Source organism: Peromyscus maniculatus, chromosome 3, assembly GCF_049852395.1.
Source record: "Peromyscus maniculatus bairdii isolate BWxNUB_F1_BW_parent chromosome 3, HU_Pman_BW_mat_3.1, whole genome shotgun sequence".
In the NCBI taxonomy this organism is placed as follows: Eukaryota; Metazoa; Chordata; class Mammalia; order Rodentia; family Cricetidae; genus Peromyscus; species Peromyscus maniculatus.
Window position 1 is genome coordinate 153,982,008 of NC_134854.1, and position 21,272 is coordinate 154,003,279.

At 36.8% G+C, this 21,272-nt stretch overlaps 2 protein-coding genes across 2 annotated transcripts; both read right to left on the minus strand.

Annotated features, from left to right (window-relative positions):
* Positions 1-10,192: 10,192 nt before the first annotated feature.
* LOC102915028 (taste receptor type 2 member 140-like) lies at positions 10,193-11,131 on the minus strand. The gene has a single exon (XM_006996985.1). It carries the CDS (start codon positions 11,129-11,131, stop codon positions 10,193-10,195), a length of 939 nt encoding a protein of 312 aa, XP_006997047.1.
* Positions 11,132-16,548: 5,417 nt separating this feature from the next.
* LOC102915344 (taste receptor type 2 member 140-like) lies at positions 16,549-17,487 on the minus strand. Its single transcript, XM_006996986.1, has one exon. It carries the CDS (start codon positions 17,485-17,487, stop codon positions 16,549-16,551), a length of 939 nt encoding a protein of 312 aa, XP_006997048.1.
* Between the last annotated feature and the right edge of the window lie 3,785 nt (positions 17,488-21,272).

Below are 21,272 nucleotides of genomic sequence, written 5' to 3' on the forward strand. Positions count from 1 at the left end.
AAGAGTTTCCACCTAAAACCTGAGAAAAGATTCTAAAACAGAGCTAAAAAACAGCTTCCTAATTGTCTCTCTCAAATGAGCGGCAGCTGCCGGTTTGAGCTTCTTGTTGGTTCCTGGCATGCGTGCTTGATCTGCAGTATGGCAGGAATGAGGCCTCTGCAAGTGGCACATTAAGCTGCGTAGTGAATTTAGCCTTTGCTAGTACAAAAAAAAAAAAAAAAAAAAGAGGTTTCTGGGCTACACGCTGCTTGGATAAAAGCATAGACCCACGATAGCTCCCAGAGCTGGCGGAAAACGTACTACCGCCATGTTGGGAAGCTGAAGTGGGCAGAGCCAGCAGCCATAGTACCAGTTCAGTCTTACAAATGCTGCAGTTTAAAACAATAGATTCACAATAAGACAGATTCAGATGTAATAGTTTACAATGTGTGTAAAATATACATAGGCTTGAAAGAGACAAAAAAGGTGATATATACAGTTATATAAACAAATACATAGTTTTAAAAAATAAAGTCTTTAAAGAGACAGTAAAATTAATAGAAAAATAAGCCACGTAAAGATGAATATTACACAGAGAATCTGGATTGTGTTGTCTTTGGAATTTTTAACTGCAGAAAAACATTTGATTGCAAAACATGTTGAGTTAAACCAATGTGTACATTTTAAAGATTCCTTGACTTTAAAACTTGGATATAAGGATATGTTGCTTTGGAAAGGAGGCTCTGCTTTTGTTCCCACAGAAAGCCAGAGGCTATGGATTTGTTCCAGATTAAGATACATCAGCTTTGACCAGCCAAGACCCCCCTGAAAGGTCTCCAATGACACCATGGCCCAGATGATCCAATATCCAGAATGGTTTGAAGGCAACTGGCTCAGACAATACAGCCTCATGGACTATTCCATAATCCTAAAATTTTCTTTGTGTCCACATAAGATACAGCGCCCCCCTCCAGCAGGAAGTAGTAAGAGAAGCTACACCCAAACTCCCAAATTATATGTAATTTTACTTTGTTAAGGTTAAAACCTTCCTTTTTGGAAAAAAAAAAAAGAAAGAAAAGGGGAAGTGCTGTGGGATGTTCTGTATGGCAAATGTGTTGCTCTGATTGGTTAGTAAATAAAACACTGATTAGCCAGTAGTCAAGCAGGAGGAAGTATAGGCGGGACAAGGAGAAGAAGAATTCTGGGAAGTGGAAGGCTGAGTCAGGGTCACTGCCAGCTGCTGCCAGGAAAAGCAGCATGTGAAGATGCCGGTAAGCCACAAACCACGTGGCAAGGTATAGATTTATGGAAATGGATTAATTTAAGATATAAGAACAGTTAGCAAGAAGCCTGCCATGACCATACAGTTTGTAAGCAATATAAGTCTCTGTGTTTAATTGGTTGGGTCTGAGCAGCTGTGGGACTGGTGGGTGACAGATATTTGTCCTGACTGTGGGCAAGGCACAACTCTCTCATACAGCTCTTTCTGCACAGCTACACATCTTTTTTCCACAAGGCTCTCTTCGAAATATACATCTCTCTTCTACATAGCTCTCTATATCTGTTTATGTTTATGCTTACTTAAAATTACATATACTAATATAAAGTATGTGCAGACATATACATACATAGGTGTAAGTTATAAGTATACACACATCATATATATATATATATATATATATATATATATATATAGACACACACACACACATCATATACATGTATGTATGTATGAAAAGCCCCAGTGCCAGGAATGGGAAACATCTCAGATTGTTGGTTAGGGAAATCTACAAAATCCCCCTTTTAAAAATGTAGGATTTTGCCATTGCCCTTGGTCACCTCTCAGAAACTGAAGGTAAGACCCTATTGCTTCAGCTGTAGATGTCCACAGAATATGGAGTAAACGAACTGGTTCTGACCTGGGAGCCTCATAGTACAGAAGGAGTTCTGAAAGCTGCCAAGAGAGAAAAGTAATCAGTAGTCCTATCCAGCTATCACACTAGTGAAAAACAATGACCAGAACAAAATAATATCCCAAAGCCATCTAATTGGACTTAAGGAATGATGAGCAGGAGTGAAATAATCCTTTGTACTGGAAACCAGAAGCTAGACATGTATGAGAAAACCATGGACCCTAGAGGAGAACCTACCACTGCCACTTTCCCAAATCAGAATGATTTCTAACTGCATACTAAATACTTATGCTTATACCCACAGGTAAATGTGGCTCCTCCCTCATCAAAGAAGCTTCTTTTTGAAGCTGATAGAGATAATCAGAGAAAACTATAACTGGCCAAAGTGCAGAAAACAAGCACCCATGTGGTAAACAATGCCATTTGATACATCTACAGCACAACCTTTACACCTAATGCTCCAAGAACTTCATGGAAAAAAGGAGCAGATAGAGTATATGATCTGTGACCAGGACATGCATGATAATGTCTTCTGTATATGACAGGAGAAGTGGCACCCATGAAATCTCAGCAATATGATATCCTAAATAAGGCCTGAAAATGACACCAAGTTACATGCCATTGTGAGTGGGAGAAAATCTCACAAGCCACAGCCATAGATGAAGAGCAATTAATGGTTGCTGAGAGAGAGACAATCCAGCTTTCCCCTTCATAGGTTATCCAATTCCCAATGGTCAGCCCTAAATACATATACACACAAACAACATTAATGAACTCATCAGATTGTATTTATAAATTTAAATGTGTGTATGTGTAACAATAATAATTAAAGAATAAGAGGCGATGAATTTGAAAGGGAGTGGAGGCCATGGGAGGAGTTGGAGCAAAGGAAGTGAGGAAATGATTTAACTATTACTCACATGAAATTCTCAAAAGCTTAAAACTTATTATGTTTTTTTAAAAAATGATTAATTCCATGATTGACAGTAAGAACATTCAGCTTCACTTGCCCACTGGATGAACTTGAATGAACTACAGTTGAATACCAGAACACTTCCTTTGCCAAAGCAAACTAATTTTAAAAGAGCCAGAGCAGTGAGATTTCCATCACCTGGGGTCATAAAATTTCTCCTGGAAAAAAACAGTCAGAGCAGTTTTCAAATGACATAGAGACACTGGCAAATTTACTCAAAGCGAATCCTTCAACCATTTGGATAGAAAGTGTATCCAGCGTGGGCCTTAAATCAGGGGGAAATGCAAAGAAAAGCCCAGTATCACCAGTCTCCTGACAAAGTTCTGCCAACATCTTAACAGGAGATGGGTAGGGAATGAAGTCCTGGCTAGAGTTAAGGAAGAATGCAGCATAAAGTAGGACAATGAACAAGTGAATTGTTGTTAATGGAAAACATCATTCCAAAAAAAAGTGCAAAATAACTCTAAACATGTACTGTGTGCTCTTACCACAAGCCACAGTCTTCAATTACTGGATTCCCATTTGCTAGCATGCAAAGGAAGACATATTCCCTTTCATTGTTTTGCAAAGTTTTGCCTTGCATAGCTTCTGTACAATTTGAATTCATCAGGCTTAGATGTTAGCTGGTAAAACTTTAAAAATTGTGTGTGGGGGTGCAGAGAATAAGTAAAGAGAGGGAATGACTAATAACTAAAGTCCTCAGATGACAAGAGTGATCCTCAACATTGTTAGCTTCTTCAGCTAGCACGTTACAGCTGTGCGGGCAAATGAAAGAGAACAGTTCCTCTTTCAAGACCTCCTTGTTTTCTATGGGAAATCAATCTTCCCTACAGAGATCCGCAGACAATCAGTATGTGTTATAGCACTATTATTCACAACCAAATCTCTCTCTCTCTCTCTCTCTCTCTCTCTCTCTCTCTCTCTCTCTCTCTCTCTCTCTCACACACACACACACACACACACACACACACACACACACACACACACACATATTCCAAGGCTAGGAACAACATCATTCAAGACCCAGCTGAGGGTTCTAGAGATTGAAATCCAGGTTAGAGCTTCAGCTCCCACCCTACTTCTGTGTTATTGAACACTGCTCACAACAGATATCTTGTCAGAGGTGATCTGTGTAAAATATCACAAGGAACTTCTTAAAAACTAAGTCTGCATAGTGCTGTGCTCCACCAGTACGTTGGAAGTCCTGAGGAAGAAGTTGGGCAAGCTCTGAATCTAGATACCAGGCTGTTCAGTTTATCTGTAATTTCTATCGAAAATCTGTACGTACAAGTTCTCTTTACTCCCTAGTGGACCATACTGTGTTTGTAATGTTATCACTTTATATTTTTACTTTGTGCCTGTTTACAGATTTCACCAAACCTTGTGAAATATTTAAAATTCTTACTGTGTATTAGTTATCAGTTTATCAATTTGAAGGAGATATTATAGACTTAATTATTGTGCCTTATTATTCATTTACTTCATTAATATAATCTTTGTCTAAATACACTTCATATTTTTAATTTTTACTTATTACTTCAACTACAATTGTGTGTGTGTGTGTGTGTGTGTGTGTGTGTGTGTGTGTGTGTGTGTGTGTGTGCAGGCACTTGTATGCCACATTGAAGGTCAGAGAACAACTTTTGTGAGATGATACTCTCCTTCCAGCTTGTTCTGAGGCAAGTTTTCTCTTGTAGTTTCTTCCACTACACTGGTTGTCTAGGATGGCTGGCTTATGAACCTTCAGGTAACTCTCCTGTATCCTCATCTTACATCTCCTAAGAAATGCTAGGATTAAATATGCATGCCACAGCATCCAATACTTGCATGTAAGTTCTTCCAACTGTCTCAATTGGTTCCATATTTTTTACATTTGAGAGTGTTTCATCTGATATTACTGTTCCATAAACTTTTGGTTCATTTTTATAGTAGTTCCGAACTCATCTTCATTAAGAAGCTAAATAGGACCTGTACAGTGATAATACCAACCGAAACATTATGCTGGTGGTAGATTACTCACAAGGCTCCATCCTTAGATGAAGAGCTATAGGCAATTAATGGCTTCTGAGAGAGAGAATGAATCTTCTCTAGGAACATCTCAATGCAAGGCTATCCAATTTCAAATGTTCATTCTGAAAGACATATGCATATGAGTAATACTTAATGGATGAAGCATAATATATAACATATATTCATATACATATGAATGATAACTATTAAAAGAAAATAAAGTTATTTTTTAAAAGTCAGAAATTTAAGATGGACAGGAGACATGGGAGGAGTAGGAGAAGGATGGTGTAAATTATGTAAATATCGTATTATGAAATTGTCAAAATACTAATTAAAATTTAAAAGAAGCTTAAACACTATTAAAGCCTCAGTAAATTTGTTCTTTGAAAAATTTATGCCTCTATTATGACAAAAGGATCCTAAATATTGTAGTGTGGTCACCAACATCCCCATAGTTCTGTCATTAACCAAGAAAGGAAGCATAGATATTGAAGTGCTGTGGGATGTCTTTCTGTATACAGTGAATATGTGCGGCTCCCATTGGATAATAAATAAAGCTGTTTGGGCCTATGGCAAGAACGCTTACAGCCAGGCAGGAAATCCATATAGTTTGTAATTAATATAAGCCTCTGAGTGATTATTTCATAAACAATTGCAGGACCTCAGGTGAGAGAGATTTGTCAGGACTGCTGGGCAAGGCAAGACCGGGGACATTTCTGTCTGCATTGGACCATGTCTGGCAGTCATTTGGCCATTTGTGTCTGTTTTTACCTTTATCCCACACCTATTTTTAGAGAGCCTCTCTAAGTTGACCAAGTAGGCTTTGAAGTCCGTAGCTTCCTGCTTCTTTCTCCTAAGAAACTGGAACTTCTACATCATCAGACTCAGCTTGTATTCTTTATTCTTGTACAACTTTATTCACCAATTTTCAACTATTGTCATGTTTTTGTCTGTTATAGGACACTTCTATGTAATGCATAGTATGTGAAATAAAATGTAAAATGCATATTTTGGCATTAGAGAGTTGGCTCAGTGGTTAAGAAGACATGTTGCTCTTTCAGAGGACCTGTGTTCAATACCTAGCACCGACATGTCGGCTAGCAACCATCTCTAACTCCACTCTGAGAGAAGTCAATGGCCTCTTATGACCTCTTTGGGTAGCAGGCACGAATTCATACATGCTGAAAAATACTCATATACATAAAATAGATAAATCTAAAAATTAAAAAATAAATTAGAGTCAGAAAATGTGAGCTAAAAATGTAATTTGTATGAACTGTTACTTGCAACACATGAAAGCTTAATAAATCTATATTGATTTAAACTCATGGTGTGTCTGCTTTTCACTGTCTAATATAACACATTTATGATTTTCAGATATGTTGGACAACTTCTGTAACTTATAAGAGGTGATAAGTTGCACTTCATTTTTTCTTTAGTATCAACTTTATTCTTAATTAAACAAAGTTAAGACTTATTTTCTCAGCATATTAATGTTCTATTAAATGGATATTGCACTTTCCCTTTTGCTTTTCTTAAGCATCCACTTAAAAACCACTACATAGATTTGTTAAATGACAGACATTTATTTCCTCGAAGTTCATGTGCCTGAAAGGCCAGGTTAAGTGTCCATGGGTGTTGCATTTTGGCAATGACTATCTTGCTGGGGTGTGCAAATCATCTCCTTACAGGGCCCCTCTCTATGAGTTAACACATCTTCCTCTATGTCTACAGATTCCTCATGTCTGTTGCCTTCTTATATGGACACTGGTCCCATTAGATTACTGTTTCATCCTATGATTTCATTTATACTTGATTTATACTTGAGGATATCAATAAATTTTGTCTGAGTACCTTGAACAGTATAGCATCAACACTGGCAGTTTGGGGACAAGAAAACTGGTCCCTCATATTCTTTCTGTGCTTGGCCCACTATTAGCATTCACAAGTAGAAGGTACATATTAAATAATACTGGTTTTGTTTTGTATTTTAATATGGAATGACACTACTTAACTGAATGCATAAGACCAAATTTTTGTCTACAAGTTGGGTTTATAGTTACCTTCTTCAGCACTTTAGGAGTATCTGTCAGTTACCTTCCAGTACGCAACTTTCTAAAAATATTTCTCATGAGAATATACTTTCTACAACCACAAGTTTGTAGACATTTTGTGAATTTGACTTTAATTCTGGTGGTCTTAGTGTCTTGCAATATAACCTCTTCTCTGACTTTTCCTAGGGAGATGTCAACAGATGCCTATTTACTCCAGGTAAACCACCCACAACAGAACAAAGAAGTGACTCCACTCAAGTCTAGTTCAGTGAACCAATTCGTTTATTAGGATTACTTGCAGGGACATGGGTGAGAGCTTCTTACAAGAGCATGGAGACGTAAGGGCAGCTTCATCCCTGAAAGCCCACCCTGCACCCAGCCTGGGTGACAACTCATAAATTGCATCGCTGAAGCTCCACACACATCCTGCAGACAGCTCAAGCAGTTCTCGCTCTTAGCAACTGTTTACAAGTACTTAGCATTTTGCATGTGTAAGTTGCTTCATAACATAAACCAAACGACAAAGATAAATACGTAAGGGTATTATTTAGCTAAACAATTGATATAAGTAATTATATGCAGGTGGTATGGTTTTGCATCAGCAGAAGACAAGACAGTGAACTTTAGGCACAAAACTCCTTTCACACTTTACTGAACTTTTCTGTGAAGGTTAATGTTGACTGTCATCTAGTCATCTTGACAGGATCTAGAATTACCCAGAAGACAAACCTTTGGGCCTGTGTAAGAGAGATATTCTACATTAGGTTAACTGAGGTAGGGAATCTCACTCCTCTTGTGAATCAGAACATCCATCATTTGAGTTCTTGACATAAAAAAATGAGAAGGCAAGCAGAGCACCAGAATTTATCTCTGCTTCCTGAATTCAGGACATAGTCCTGTGGTCATTCTTTCCCTGCCATAAGGTGTACCCTCAAGCTGTCAAAAAAAATCCTGATTTCTTCCCTAAATTGCCCTTTTCAGGTATTTTGTCACAGAAACAAGAAAACATGAGCAGCACAGCTACTGGTGTATCAAACAGAAGCAATCCCTGTGCTTCTTGTACAAATTAGTTATCAAGTATCATAGAAATGAGAAGGCTTAAATTAAGCATGAAGACTTCCCATTCTTTTCTGTGTTATCCCACCAGAATTCAAGTGTGACTGTGAGCAGCTTCTTCCCCTAAATACCTCACCTGAATTTTGTAGGAGAGCCTCCCTCTGTAAAGATTATTGCTCAAATTAACTTCAAGGAATGTTGGTTTCTATACATGAGAAACAGCGTCCTACCACTATGAGTGGACAAATGACCTACAAATTAATAACATAACATCTTCCTTTGGTGGATTCTTATTTCTCAATTCCCATTTGAAAGCATCTGTTTCTCATGAAATTATCTCTAAAAAACCTACAGAAATAGACTCATTTTTTTTAATTTTAAGGTTTAAAAAGCTTTATTGAAGATTAAAATCTAGGCAAAACATAAACCCAGCAGTCTGAAGAGATTTATTTGTGAAAATAAGCATTGAATAAGGAACCTTACATTTTCTAAACATCCTCAGTGGTCTCTTGATAAGAGTTAAGCAGCACTGAATGCAGGACATGTGACCAACCACTCAGGCATGCTAAGCTCTCTAAGCTTCCCATCTTTGACTCAGTTTATTTTAAATAATTCATTTATTTGATTAAGTTTGTGTGTGTTTTACCTACTTTCTATACTAATAATATACATGAACAACAAAATTTGTGTTAATTAAATGTTAGTGACTTCTACATTAGTCTAAATTTTCATGCCTATGCTAAACTGATTTTTTTGTCACCTTAGAGAAATTCAGGTACATGATCACATAAAATAAAATACTACCACCAAATTCTTACTGTGGCATTTAACCTAGACACTATCATAGGCACATTTGGCATTTATGAGCATAAAAAAATGTATTATACTACATACAGAAGAACTAAGTAAAAAATTCAATGCATTCCCATTGACAAACATGTTTCAAGAATTCTTGATTCCCAAGTTAAATAATATACATAGGAAACTTGGGATAAACTGAAAATATATTTGCTTTTTAACTGTAGTGTGTGTGTGTGTGTGTGTGTGTGTGTGTGTGTGTGTGTGTGTGTGTGTGTGTAGCTTGCAACTCTCCCACTACATGCTTATAAAGATGACAGGAAAATTTTGGAATCAATCCCATCCCCAGAACCACCTAAAAGTGGAAGAAACTGGCTTAAAAGGTAAAAGCAATCACTCACTGGCTCAGAATTTCTTAAGTTTTCTAAACTGATCTTACAAACAAAAAATAAATGGATTAAGTATATCTTATGTCCAAGTCTGTATTTTATACTTTATGACATTTTTAGAGAAAACAAAATCATTTTTATATTGACACAACTACAGGTTTCCTTTTTCAGTGCCTCACTTGAATGCATGCACATACATATCTCACGTGTTATTATTCATTGATCATTTTAAAGTCTTTAAAAGATTAATGATGATAAAAAGTGATGCCAGTTCTTATATTTAAGTGGTTCACATTCACATCTTTGTATAATAATAAACATGCTTGTATCTTGTCTGCAGAGCTATAATGTGATTGAGTGGTGCTTAATCTACATATAATCTTCTAAATCCATAGTTACATATACCTGAATAATTTAGAAATTACAAACTTATACATAAAAGGCTTACTTATTTTATATCCCACACCCATTGCCGACTCTGTTTCCTTTGGGCACTGCTGACTAACACATGTGGGGACTACAGCCTGCAGGTTTTCTTTCTCTCCTCACAGCTCTCGTAAGAGCTCAGTTCACTCCGTTTCCTGGGAAGAGTCCTTTAGTAACACCCTAGAAGAGGTACAGGCCAGATGAGTAGCCACTGTTGAATCACATACTAATATTCTTAGGAAAGTCCTTTTTCCAGGAATGTTATTCCTACTTACCCAAAAATACAGGAAAGCATAATGTCTGTCTAGTTAGTTAGATGGTGTCAGCTAATCTCAGGTCCACAGAGGCAATGGTACAATACTTTTCCCATTCCCTACTTGCTTAGAAGAGGGGAAAAATCTCTGTTCTTCTGACGGAGATGGTACCCACATTTTGACCTTGCTTGTACTGTCTCCCATATTAATAGAAACCTTCATATTGTCTGTATCTCTAACAGACCCCTTTCCTGAAAGAGGATCTCCCTGGTCATCCCTAACACATGAAAACTGTGAACTGATTTTTCTCTAGAATATGGAAGCTGATCCCCAATATACTTTAGGGAATAGAGCATTTTGTATCTTTGAGCCTGTACCTCATCCACCGAAGCATGGAAAGCAAGGATTGACTCAGCTTCCTGTTCTCTAGAATCAGGACACATGAATGGGCTGAGGGAAAACCAATTCCCATTGCCTGTAAAAACAAAACTATGAGACTTTTCTGCTTGAAGTCAACAAACCAACATAGTGAAAGAAGAGACAGAAAGAAAACCGTATACAGTAACAGGAAGGTGACCACAGTTTGCAAGGCCTTTACATGAGCTGTGGTGCTGACATTTCTGGAGCCTTCTGCATTGTGCCACATGTTCTTCAGATGTCTCCACAGGGAGAAGATGAGCAGGAGAAACATTGTCAAGGACACAGTGAATGGTATGAGTGTGAACATAGTGTTGACAAGTAAAACAAGTCTAGAAAATTGAGCAGACTTACTTGAGATAGCACTGTAGGACATATTTGCTTCATGTCCATCAATCCAGACATCAATACATCTGTTTATGACTAAAATGTTTAAAAACAAAATGAGCAAAGACACCAGCAATGTCACTGATACCACTTTTTTTACTCTCCACTTCAGATAAAGAAAAATACAGTTTGAGAAATTGGTTATCTTGAGAAAATAAAAGATACTGAGACACGTAGAAAGCCAGATGCTGAAATGATTGGTCACTGTCCAGAAAATTTTGATAATTCTAATCACTTTTGCAGTTATCATTAAAGCTGTGTAGATGTATGAAACCAGTAAACTTGCAATTAATGACCAGAGCAGAGTGATTCTGGAGATAGCCAGAGCAGTGAGGATCTGATCCACTGAAGAGATCTTTCTTCTATTGACCAAGTCCATGATGTTCACCAGTGCCATGAATCCATTTCCTAAACTTCCTATTATGAATTCCACACTTAAAATAAATGTTAATGTGACATGTAGGACATGACTCATTGTCACTAGAAGGATTCTTTAGTTCTTTGTAGACTGATGAAGATGTGTTAATCAGTCTTCTAAAATGATGTGAAATTCTGGAACTCTCATAGCATTGACTGTCATGAACCCCTATAGACAGTGCCAATCAAATATAGATTCACCAGTGATTTGGTCCATAGTTTTTTGCACAAAATTTTTCAATTTCAAAGGCAACTATGTTAGACTTTATCCAGATATTATGTGCCTTACAGAGGGCACCCTGATGTCTTTTTTGTTGATGTAGAAGAAACACTGAATTCTCATGTGCTGTCATCAAAATAAAGATATACTTACATGTGTTGTTTTTACTAGTTTTTCTTTATACATAACTTACTCTAGATATTTGATTTCTAGACAAGTAACATTAGGGAACTCAGAGCCAGCAACAAAATCTAGACTGACATATAAAAGAAAAATAACATTAAATACATCAAAATGATGTCTGTACAGGGAACTATTCATGCTTCAGAAAGTTCGTATAGCAAGCTATCAGAGTTGCCTAAAAGTCTCATAGATATCAATGTTCCTCAGATATTCTATACTAAGAATAATATTCATCTTACTTTTTGCAGGGTCATGCATGCACACACTACCAGCCATTAGTAGAGAAACACAAATGCCATTGACTCATTTTAATAAAACTTTTTAACATTAGTGTTTTTGTGCATCTAACTCATGCTTATACTGCTATAGTTATCAAGTTGCTGTATAAAATAGTTTTCAAGTAAAACTGATGTAATAAGAATATAAATATTCTCTAAAGTTGTAATTCTTTCATCTCTGTATATGAGCAAATTTGGAGATTGTCCTATCATGGTATCAAGCAAAGAATTTAAATGAATTTATACACACACAAAGGATCTTTCCCATTCTCTGTATCTCCCTTTGTTAGTACATATGCCACCTTTAGCACCTAGGACCTTCAGATGCAACCATCTCTCTTCACTTTGTACCAATATCTTTCCCATTACCAACATCTCACACAACAAGGATGATGCACAACCTAGACAAGCAGGAAATGAAGTATGGCATTAAAATTCTTAAGGAGCTAAGTGCAGTCAAAGAACCATAACTGAAAGTCAATAGAACTAACAAAAAGAGGAAAAATAGATGGCAAAGACTGTAATAAAATTGGTGTGGTGGTGCACACTAGTAACTTTAGTCTAGCAGTGGAGAGATGGATACAGGAGGATGACTAATCCAAACAAGCCTGAGAGATAAATAAGACACTGTTTAAAATAAAAACCATTAGAAGTTACAGGCAAGACGTGAGGTATTCCAGTGTAGAGAATGGAACACAGCCTCAGCCCCCTGCAGCAAAGGCCCAACAATGACATGTCAGCTATACTGGGAAGATAAAGTACATAAGCATATGAAAAGTTTTAGTAGAACTTGCTAAGAATAGAAGCATGAGCATACATACCATCATTGTAGAGACAGAAATGTCCTCCTGACATGGCTCCTTCCAAACAACAAAAAAGAGAAAGGAGACAAAGAGAATGCAAAACACTCCACTGCAGCTGTGGGCAGTGTGGAGCGTGTACTACTACTGGAACTGCAGGGTCTTTTTAAAAGTGACAGAACTTGTGTCCACCAGGAGAGAGTAACACATACCACCCTAGTGAGCACTCCTGAGCTCTTCCTCTGCATCTTCTGCTCTGCGGAAGACAGCACCAAGAACAGTTCCCACATATTCCATCTCAAGAGCAACATGATGAATCATTTCCTCAGAAAGGAGGAAGAATATATAGTTGGGGGGAATAGAGGGTATAAGGGGGAGTTGAGAAGAATCGGAGAGAGGTAAATATGATCAAAATATCTTGTATTAAACGTTGAAAAAACTACCAAATAAATTTAAAGACTCCTAGTGACTTGTTACTATATCCATAGATCATAACATATTTCAACTCCCATCAGAGAAGCTTCTCCTTGCAGCAAATGACAATGAATACAGACCCTCACCTACCAGTACATATAGAACAAAAGACTGTGGTGTTCTCAACTTTAAACTGAACATTCATAGCACACCCTTCATCTCAAGCCTCGGAGATTTTCATGGAAGACAAGGAAAGGTTTTTTGTTTTGTTTTGTTTTGTTTTGTTTTGTTTTGTTTTTAATAAAACAGGGCATTCGCACAAGACAACTCACAGCAATTGTAACAACATGCACAAAACCTGAAAAAGCTCAAGCCAGACAAAATCCCAACAGAGGGAGGAAGGCAGACACAAAAATCCTACCTCTAGCTGAGAAGCTACAGGCATTGATAGCTGCTGGGAGAAGTGTCAATGGTTTTCTTTAATTATATGACCCCCAGTGGTCAACCACACACTGGGGCAGGCCCCACCTCAAGACAAGTTTAGCAACAAAAAGGGAAGAGAAATGAAGAGGACTCAACGTTTGGGTGTGAAAATAGAGGAGCGTGGAGAGGATGGTTATGGGAGCAGTTGGGGCAGTGAGCTCATATGTCCATTGCACATACATTGCACAAAATCTTCAAAGAATGAATACAAATATTCTTAAAATAAAAGACTCAAAGACAAAACCAAAATCCCCTGTACATCAACAGAGCAAATTCTTCTCTAAGCTTCTTAGGTAGAGAAATGTAGGACTGGAGAACTTAGTTATCTTGAACAAACAAAACAAGCTGAGGCTATTGGTACACCAGGTGCTACAAGGATCACTTCCAACACAGGCTATAAGGACACCCTTCTACACTTGTCCATTATTTGAACCCAGATGAACTACAGGTGAATACAGTGTGCTAACTTTCCCTAAGGAAACAATTTTGGAGACAGCCCAAGGAGTAAGAATTCTATCACAAGGAACATTTTTTTTCTTCCAGTAATACCTGAACCATTTTCAAATGCTATAAAGACATTGGCAGATTTTCCAAAACCAAATTCTCTCACTAACTGGATGGAAAATATACTCAGGAGTAACATTGAGTCGGGAAAAAAGTATAAACTAAGCCTCTATTGCTGTTTATAACTGACAAAAAGTCCTAGCAATACCTGGTTTCTGGGTGGGCAGCAAAGTCCTACTGTCTTTTTAATTTTTTTCATTTGCCTTTGGGATTTTAGTATATTTACATCATTTCTCTTTCCCTTTTCCTCCCTCTGAACTCTTCAATATTCTTCTCCTTGCTCCCTTTCAAATTCATGACCTGTTTTTTCCATAATTTTGTTTTACACACACACACACACACACACACACACACACACGCACGCACGCACGCACAATACATATAAAACCCTTCAGTCTGAATAATGTTCTACTGACTTTTATATTCTGTGGACAATGTTAAGGAGAAAAGCAACATTAACTAAGACAAACTCCAAGTTTAATGCTGGTTTCATGGGAAAAAAAAACTATTATCCTAAAACAACTGTAACCATGCACTGTACACCTTCACCACAAGCCCCGGTCTTCAACTGCTGGTGCTGAAATTAAAGCTGAATTCTCATTTACTAATATGCAAATAAAGGCATACTCTATTTCACTGTTTTGCAAACATTTCCCCTTGTCTATCCTCTATGAAATTTGAGTTCATAAAGTATGGATGTCAGGCAGCAAATCTTTAAATGTTTTCAAGTTACAAAGTTAAAAAAAAAGAATGGATGAATGAATGAATGGCAAGTGCAGAGATGGGTGAGCTTCAATCCTCAGGAAATATCATGAATGGCCCTTCAACATCAAGAGTTTATTTCAGCCGAGCAGTGGTGGTGCATGCCTTTAATCCCAGCACTCAGGAGGCAGAGACAGGCAGATCTCTGTGAATTCAAGGCCAGCCTGGTCTACATAGCAAGATCCAGGACAGGCACTAAAACTACACAGAGAAACCCTGTCTCAAAAAAAAAAAAAAAAAAAAAAAAAAAAAAAAAAAAACAGAGTTTATTTCAGCAGATAAGTTGGGTTCATGTAGAAGAGTTTTTTTTCTTTCTAAAGTGTCTTGTTGTCTATGGGACCTTCTTGGAAAATTCCTCTTCTCCACAATTATCTGCTGATAATTAATGTCTTATGGCTTCATTATATACAGCCAAGAAGCGCACACACACACACACACACACACACACACACACACACACACACACACACCAATCCAAGACTGAGAACAAGACACCATTCAAGCAAACATAGCTCTGATCACTGTCTAGGTGTGGCAGTAATCTAGTGTGTTGGTGAATGAAAGCTACTAACAGGCCTCTTGCTGGAAGTATTCTGTATAAAGTTATTTGAAGTAGTGCTAAAAAAAAAAGCCTGCTGAATGCTGTGTTCTGTGCGCCACCAGTACCTTGGCAGCATAGGAGAGGGTAAGCGGACAGGCTTCCGTATTGATATTAAAAATGTACAATTTCTCTGAGATTTGTTCTTGTAGTGATAATTCTGCTGTGTACTTCTATTTTTATTGACTTGTGGATTGTATTGTGTTTGAAATGTTACCATCATGTAATTTGTATTTAACCTTTTATTGATATTTACTCTATTTACTTATTTTCACTAAGAAATCCATACTTTGACCCTTAGCTATTTTTATGTTATCCTGAACTTCATCTTTAACTGTTAGTATTTTACATTCAAGATTACATCTCTAAGAACTCATTCAACTGCAGATTTTTTTATAAATCAGTCACTTCTCTCAGCCCTGAATATATACATATTTTCTTTTCTTATTGTTTTCTGTGCAACAGAATAACAGACAACTACTCACCACACAATTTTCCTGTTTTCCAATTCAGTAATTTAATATCTTTTCAATAAATGAATTCATTCACACAATATTCAAAAATAGGCTGAAAATTTCAAATATCAATGAGTCATATATAAGTACTATGACATCCTCCTTCAAGTAGCAACCTAATGCACATGTCTACCTTTTATAAAATGTGTGGCCCTATCTAATTGTCTCTGAAAGACATAAAGATAATATACTCAACATTTTCCAATGAACAAATAAATAATATTAGAAGAGAAAAATATTGACAAAGCAAACTGAGTAAACTGAAGGGTTTATTTCTAACTATACACAAGATCCTTACTACAGATTTAACATCACTTAACACAAGCTACATGAATACATACACACATGTATTTTACATATTAACATGAATCATTTAAAAATGTTAAAGAGGTTAATTCTATATAGAAAAGTATACTTTACTAATATTATGTTTTCATATATTTATTTAGTTCATATTCATATCTATCCTTATAGAACAATCTAGATGATTCCATATTTTCTGCCAGGGCTGTAATAGTTTGGATAGTACCTAATCTACACAAAATTTTGCCAAATTTACAATGCTACAAGTGAAGTATAGAAGGTACAGATTTATACCAAAATAATTGCTTAGAAACTGATGTTCCTCTGAAAGACGAAAGATGATCCACTTTAAGTTTTAGGAACCTGAGGGCTCTGCACCACTGAGCCTGCACCTCAGCCACCACACCACGGAAAGGAAGGCCTGTCTAAGCCTGGTGTTTCCCAGAATCAAGACATATGAGTGGCCTGAAGGGAAAGCAACTTCAGTAGTCCACAAGAGCAGAGCAACTGAATGTTTCTGCTGAAATTCCATGTTAAAAACCTGCACAAGAAGTGACAGAGAAAAAACGGTATACAGTAACAGGAAAGTGACCACCATTTGCAGGGCCTTTACGTGGGCTGTGGTGCTGACATCTCTGGAGCCTTCGGCGTTGCGCTGCATGTTCTTCAGATGTCTCCACAGGGAGAAGATGAGCAGGAGAAACATGGTCAGGCTCACAGTGAAGGGGATGAGTGTGAATATAGTGTTGGTGAGTAAAACAAACCTAGAAACTTGAGTATAGTTACTTGAGAGAGCATTGTAGAACGTATTTATTTGAATTTCATCAATTAAGACATCAATATGTGTGTTTGTGACTAGAATGTTTAAAAACAAGAGGAGCAGAGATGCCAATATTGTCACTGAAACCACTTTTTTTACTCTGCACTTTAGGTGAAAAAAAATAGAGTTTGAAAAATTGGATATCTTGAGAAAATAAAAGATGCTGAGACATGTAGCAAGCCAGATGCTGAAATGATTGGTTACCACCCAGAAAATAATAATTTGTTTCACACGTCTTCTAGTTAATATTGTATCTGGATACCATTCAGACACAAATAAATTTTCAATTAGTGAAACGAGCAAACCAATTCTGGAAATTGCCAGAGTAGTGAAAATCTGATCTATGAAAGATATCTTTCTCCTCTTTACCCACTCCATAATGTTCACTAGTACTGTGAATGCATTGCCTAAATATCCCATTATAAATTCCACATTTAAAGTAGTTAATAATATGTACCGTATGACACCATTCATTGTTTCCAAAATGCTCAAAATTCCACTAGAGTGCTAAATATTTGTTAATGCAGTCTTCTGATGTATGTCTAGCTGATTCTTGAGAATTCATAACATACTAATCTAATAAACTCTTATATACAATGTCAAGTAAATATCAAGATTTACTGAGTTGGTTTACAGTTTTCTTCACGAAAATTTTATACTTTGCAAGGCAGCCAGCTGAGCTTCAACCAGATGCTGCCTACCTTACACACAATGGTCTGGAGTCCTCCATAGTTGATGCTGAAGAAAACAGAATTCTCATGTGCTGTCATCAAAATAAATATATGTATTTGCATTATTTTGACTGCTTACATATTAAATTGAAACCATTTAATTTCTGACAAGCAAAATTATAAAATTCTAGCTCACATAAAAGGCACCAGTATGTTAACTTTTATGTAACATAAGAATTTCACCAAATATTTCCAAATGATGCCAGTATAGGCACCTATATGCATTTTCCAAAGTTCTTTCTATAAGCAAACAATTATCTAATAATCTTATGTCATAAGTTATTCTTCAAATACCTGGGACTGAGAAGACACATAATTTTACTTTTTATAAGATCATATATAAATATATATATATATATATGCATGCATACACATGCATGTACTAATACATACTAGTTCATAAATGTGTGCTTATTTATACCATAATCCCTTTTATTTCTGACTTCAATAATTCAGGTTTATCATTTACTTATAATTTATTATGCATTTCACTTAAGATTAGCAATGATAGTTGTTAGGAGATGTTATAAAATTGCTTTCATTTGTAATTGATGCAGTGGTAATGTAAATATTCTAAAGAGTTGGTACTATCTTATTCATACATGTAAATAAATTTGGAAAAATTCCTGTTCTGTTAAAAAGCAGACAATGAGCTTACAGAAATTCATTTGTACAACAAGAATCCTCTTCATTGTCGATGGTTCCTGCCTTTCTTAATGCATCTGACTCCTTCACCAGTATGGGCATTAGACACCATTCATTTCCCTCCAATTTGCACCAAAATCTGCTCCTGTAATGTCATAGGCATCAAGGCATATAAAGAACAATACACAGCCTGGGCAAGCCAGAGAATGGAGCAACGAGCTATAACGTTGTTCACCAGCTAAAGGTAGTCAGAGAAGCTGTAACACAAAAAGGAAGTATCAAAATAAGGCAGCAGAAAAACATTCATCAAAAACTTTGCATAGTGGTGCACACTGGTATATGTGGCCCAGCACTAAAGGAAACTGAGCTAGTTGGTGAGACCCTGTATCAACATAACACCAAGAAAAATGTTAAGATTGAAAGAAAAGCCATAGGTTATCCCATGTGAAAGATAGCTTACAACTGGAACCTAGAGCAATATTGAACAAAGAAGGTAACACAAAAATATCTTGAATTTCTCATAAATGCCCTACACATATGGGGGAAACATACTGGGAAGATAAATCCAAACAACATATGAAAAGTTTTAGGCAAAATTTCTAAGAACAGAAACATTAACATACCTGAACACAGAAAGGTCCTCATGGGATGGCTCTTTCCCTATTTAAAAAAAAAAAAAAAGAAAGATAGAAGACGAGGACAAATGCAAAACACATTGGAGGAGGGGCTGTGTGGAGCATGTGCTAGTACAAGAGCTTCAAGGCCTTTAGGAAAAGTGACAGAGCTTGTATCATTGGAAGGAGTAACACCACCCCAGGAGCTTCCCTGAGCTCCTCTTCTCTACCTTCCACTCTGGATAGCAAACGTGGAGGTTCCACTTGAATAGCTACAGCCACTGCACTCTGTTGTCCGAGTTGCTTTGTTCAAATTCAAAACTTCAACTATATTGATAGTGGCAAGATTTCTGTGCAAGTCCCTGACAAAGCTGCAGGAAAAGAAGAGCTCAAACTCCTTCACAAGAGGAGTAATCCACATCCAAGAGACAAAGTAGCAAAAGCAGCTACAGAGGAAGCCTAGGCTCCCACCCCAAACACAGGGCACTCAACAAAGGCACCGTAAGTCATGTATTTATAAATTCTGTCACTGTTTGAGTGGCACAGTCCATTGAATATGTTGGACATGAATCTGCATGAGCCCTCAAATATCTTGTTTTCTATTTTCTAAACTGTATCATCAAGGATATCCTTCCATTTTTGAACTATAATGAAACACTGTGAGCATGAGATCTGATTTTGTAAATGACCATCAAGGTGCTATATGGTGGCAGGGGAAATATCCATTGAATTACAGATTTTGTTACTTGGCTTTGATGAGCTTATGATATGCATACCTGAAAACAGTTTAGAAATGTTAGGGGGGAAAATGTACAAAAGTAACAATCGAGAAAGGATGCTGGTAGCCATTTATATAGCCATTCAATAATCTACCTTTGTACCTTGTATCTATATCCTCCCCTTTTTCTTTTCAGAGTAGATTCAATAATCTACCTTTTTATTTTTTAAAGAGTAGATTCAATAATTTACCTCTTATCTATATCCTCTTTTTCCTTTTCCTTTTCCTTTCTTTCTTTTTTTTTTTTAATTTGGGTAGGGGGAGTAAAAGCTGAAAGATCAGAGAAGCAGAACAGCCAGCCACTAACTTACCTCTACAAAATCCTCAGCCTCAAGAGACAGGTTCCTGTTTCCTCGCGCCTTTCTGTGTCCTGCCATATTACTTCCTGGGATTAAAGGTGTGTGTCACCACTGCCTGGTTCTGTTTCTCTCATGTAGACCAGTATGGCCTTGAACTCACGGAGATCCAGACAGATCTGTGCCTTCTGAGTGATAGGATTAAAGGTGTGTGTCACCACTGCCTGACCTCTATGTCTAATTTAGTGGCTGGCTCTGTCCTCTGATCCCCAGGTAAGCTTTATTGGGGTACACAATATATTACCACTGAAGGTAGGCCTTCAGTATAGCTCAGTGGAAGAATATTTGTCAGTCATGTATGAGACCCTGGGTTTAATTCAACTGCCATAAAAATAAAAAAAAATAAGGAAAGGAATCTGCTTACTAGCTAGATTTTATAATGCTAAATGGCATTTTGCATATAAAATAAATAATAAGAAAATAAAATGATAGTAACATCTCTCACAGTTGAAAAATATATTAGATTTTATTAAAATCTTTTACATCATTTTCAAAAACTACCATATTATCACAAATGCCATCTACTTGGGTATTCAAACATGCTGCAGTTCATGGTTCTGGCAATTTAATAATCTACTAATATTTCACTTAAAATTGTACAATAGCCAGTGTTCTGCTCTGAGAAATGTTTCTGTCTGTATAAGCTTGCAACCTAAAAATGAAAACAGAATCAAAAAATTTATTCTACATGTATATTTCATAATGTGTTTTATTTGTTGTCATCTTGACCACCTCCACATAATTCGTTTATTAATTCTGTAAAATATTTTGACAACTATTTTGTTTTGATTTTTAGGTACTAAGAGTAATCAGCAAACAACTGACATGACTTCCCCTCCCAAGATGCTTTTTATGTATTTGAGGAGATGAATGGTGAACATGAATAATTCTGTTTCTGAGATCATCTGCCTTTATTTTTACATAATAATGATAAGATTTCATAACGCTCCTATTCAAAGAGACAGGAGCTCACAGTTTTCAGGCCCTTCATGTGGACTATGATGCTTGGATCTTGTCATCCTTTGTGTGGAGTCACATCTTCCTGGCCTTCTTGCACAGGAAGTAGATTAACGCCAGAGCACAGAGCAGGGATGCAGTGCAGAGTGTGAAGTATTTACAGTGAGGACAGTTGTGG

Coding starts and splice junctions, on each gene's coding strand:
- LOC102915028 (XM_006996985.1), bottom strand. CDS start 11,131: ATGAGTCATGTCCTACATGTCACATTAACATTTATTTTAAGTGTGGAA.
- LOC102915344 (XM_006996986.1), bottom strand. CDS start 17,487: ATGAATGGTGTCATACGGTACATATTATTAACTACTTTAAATGTGGAA.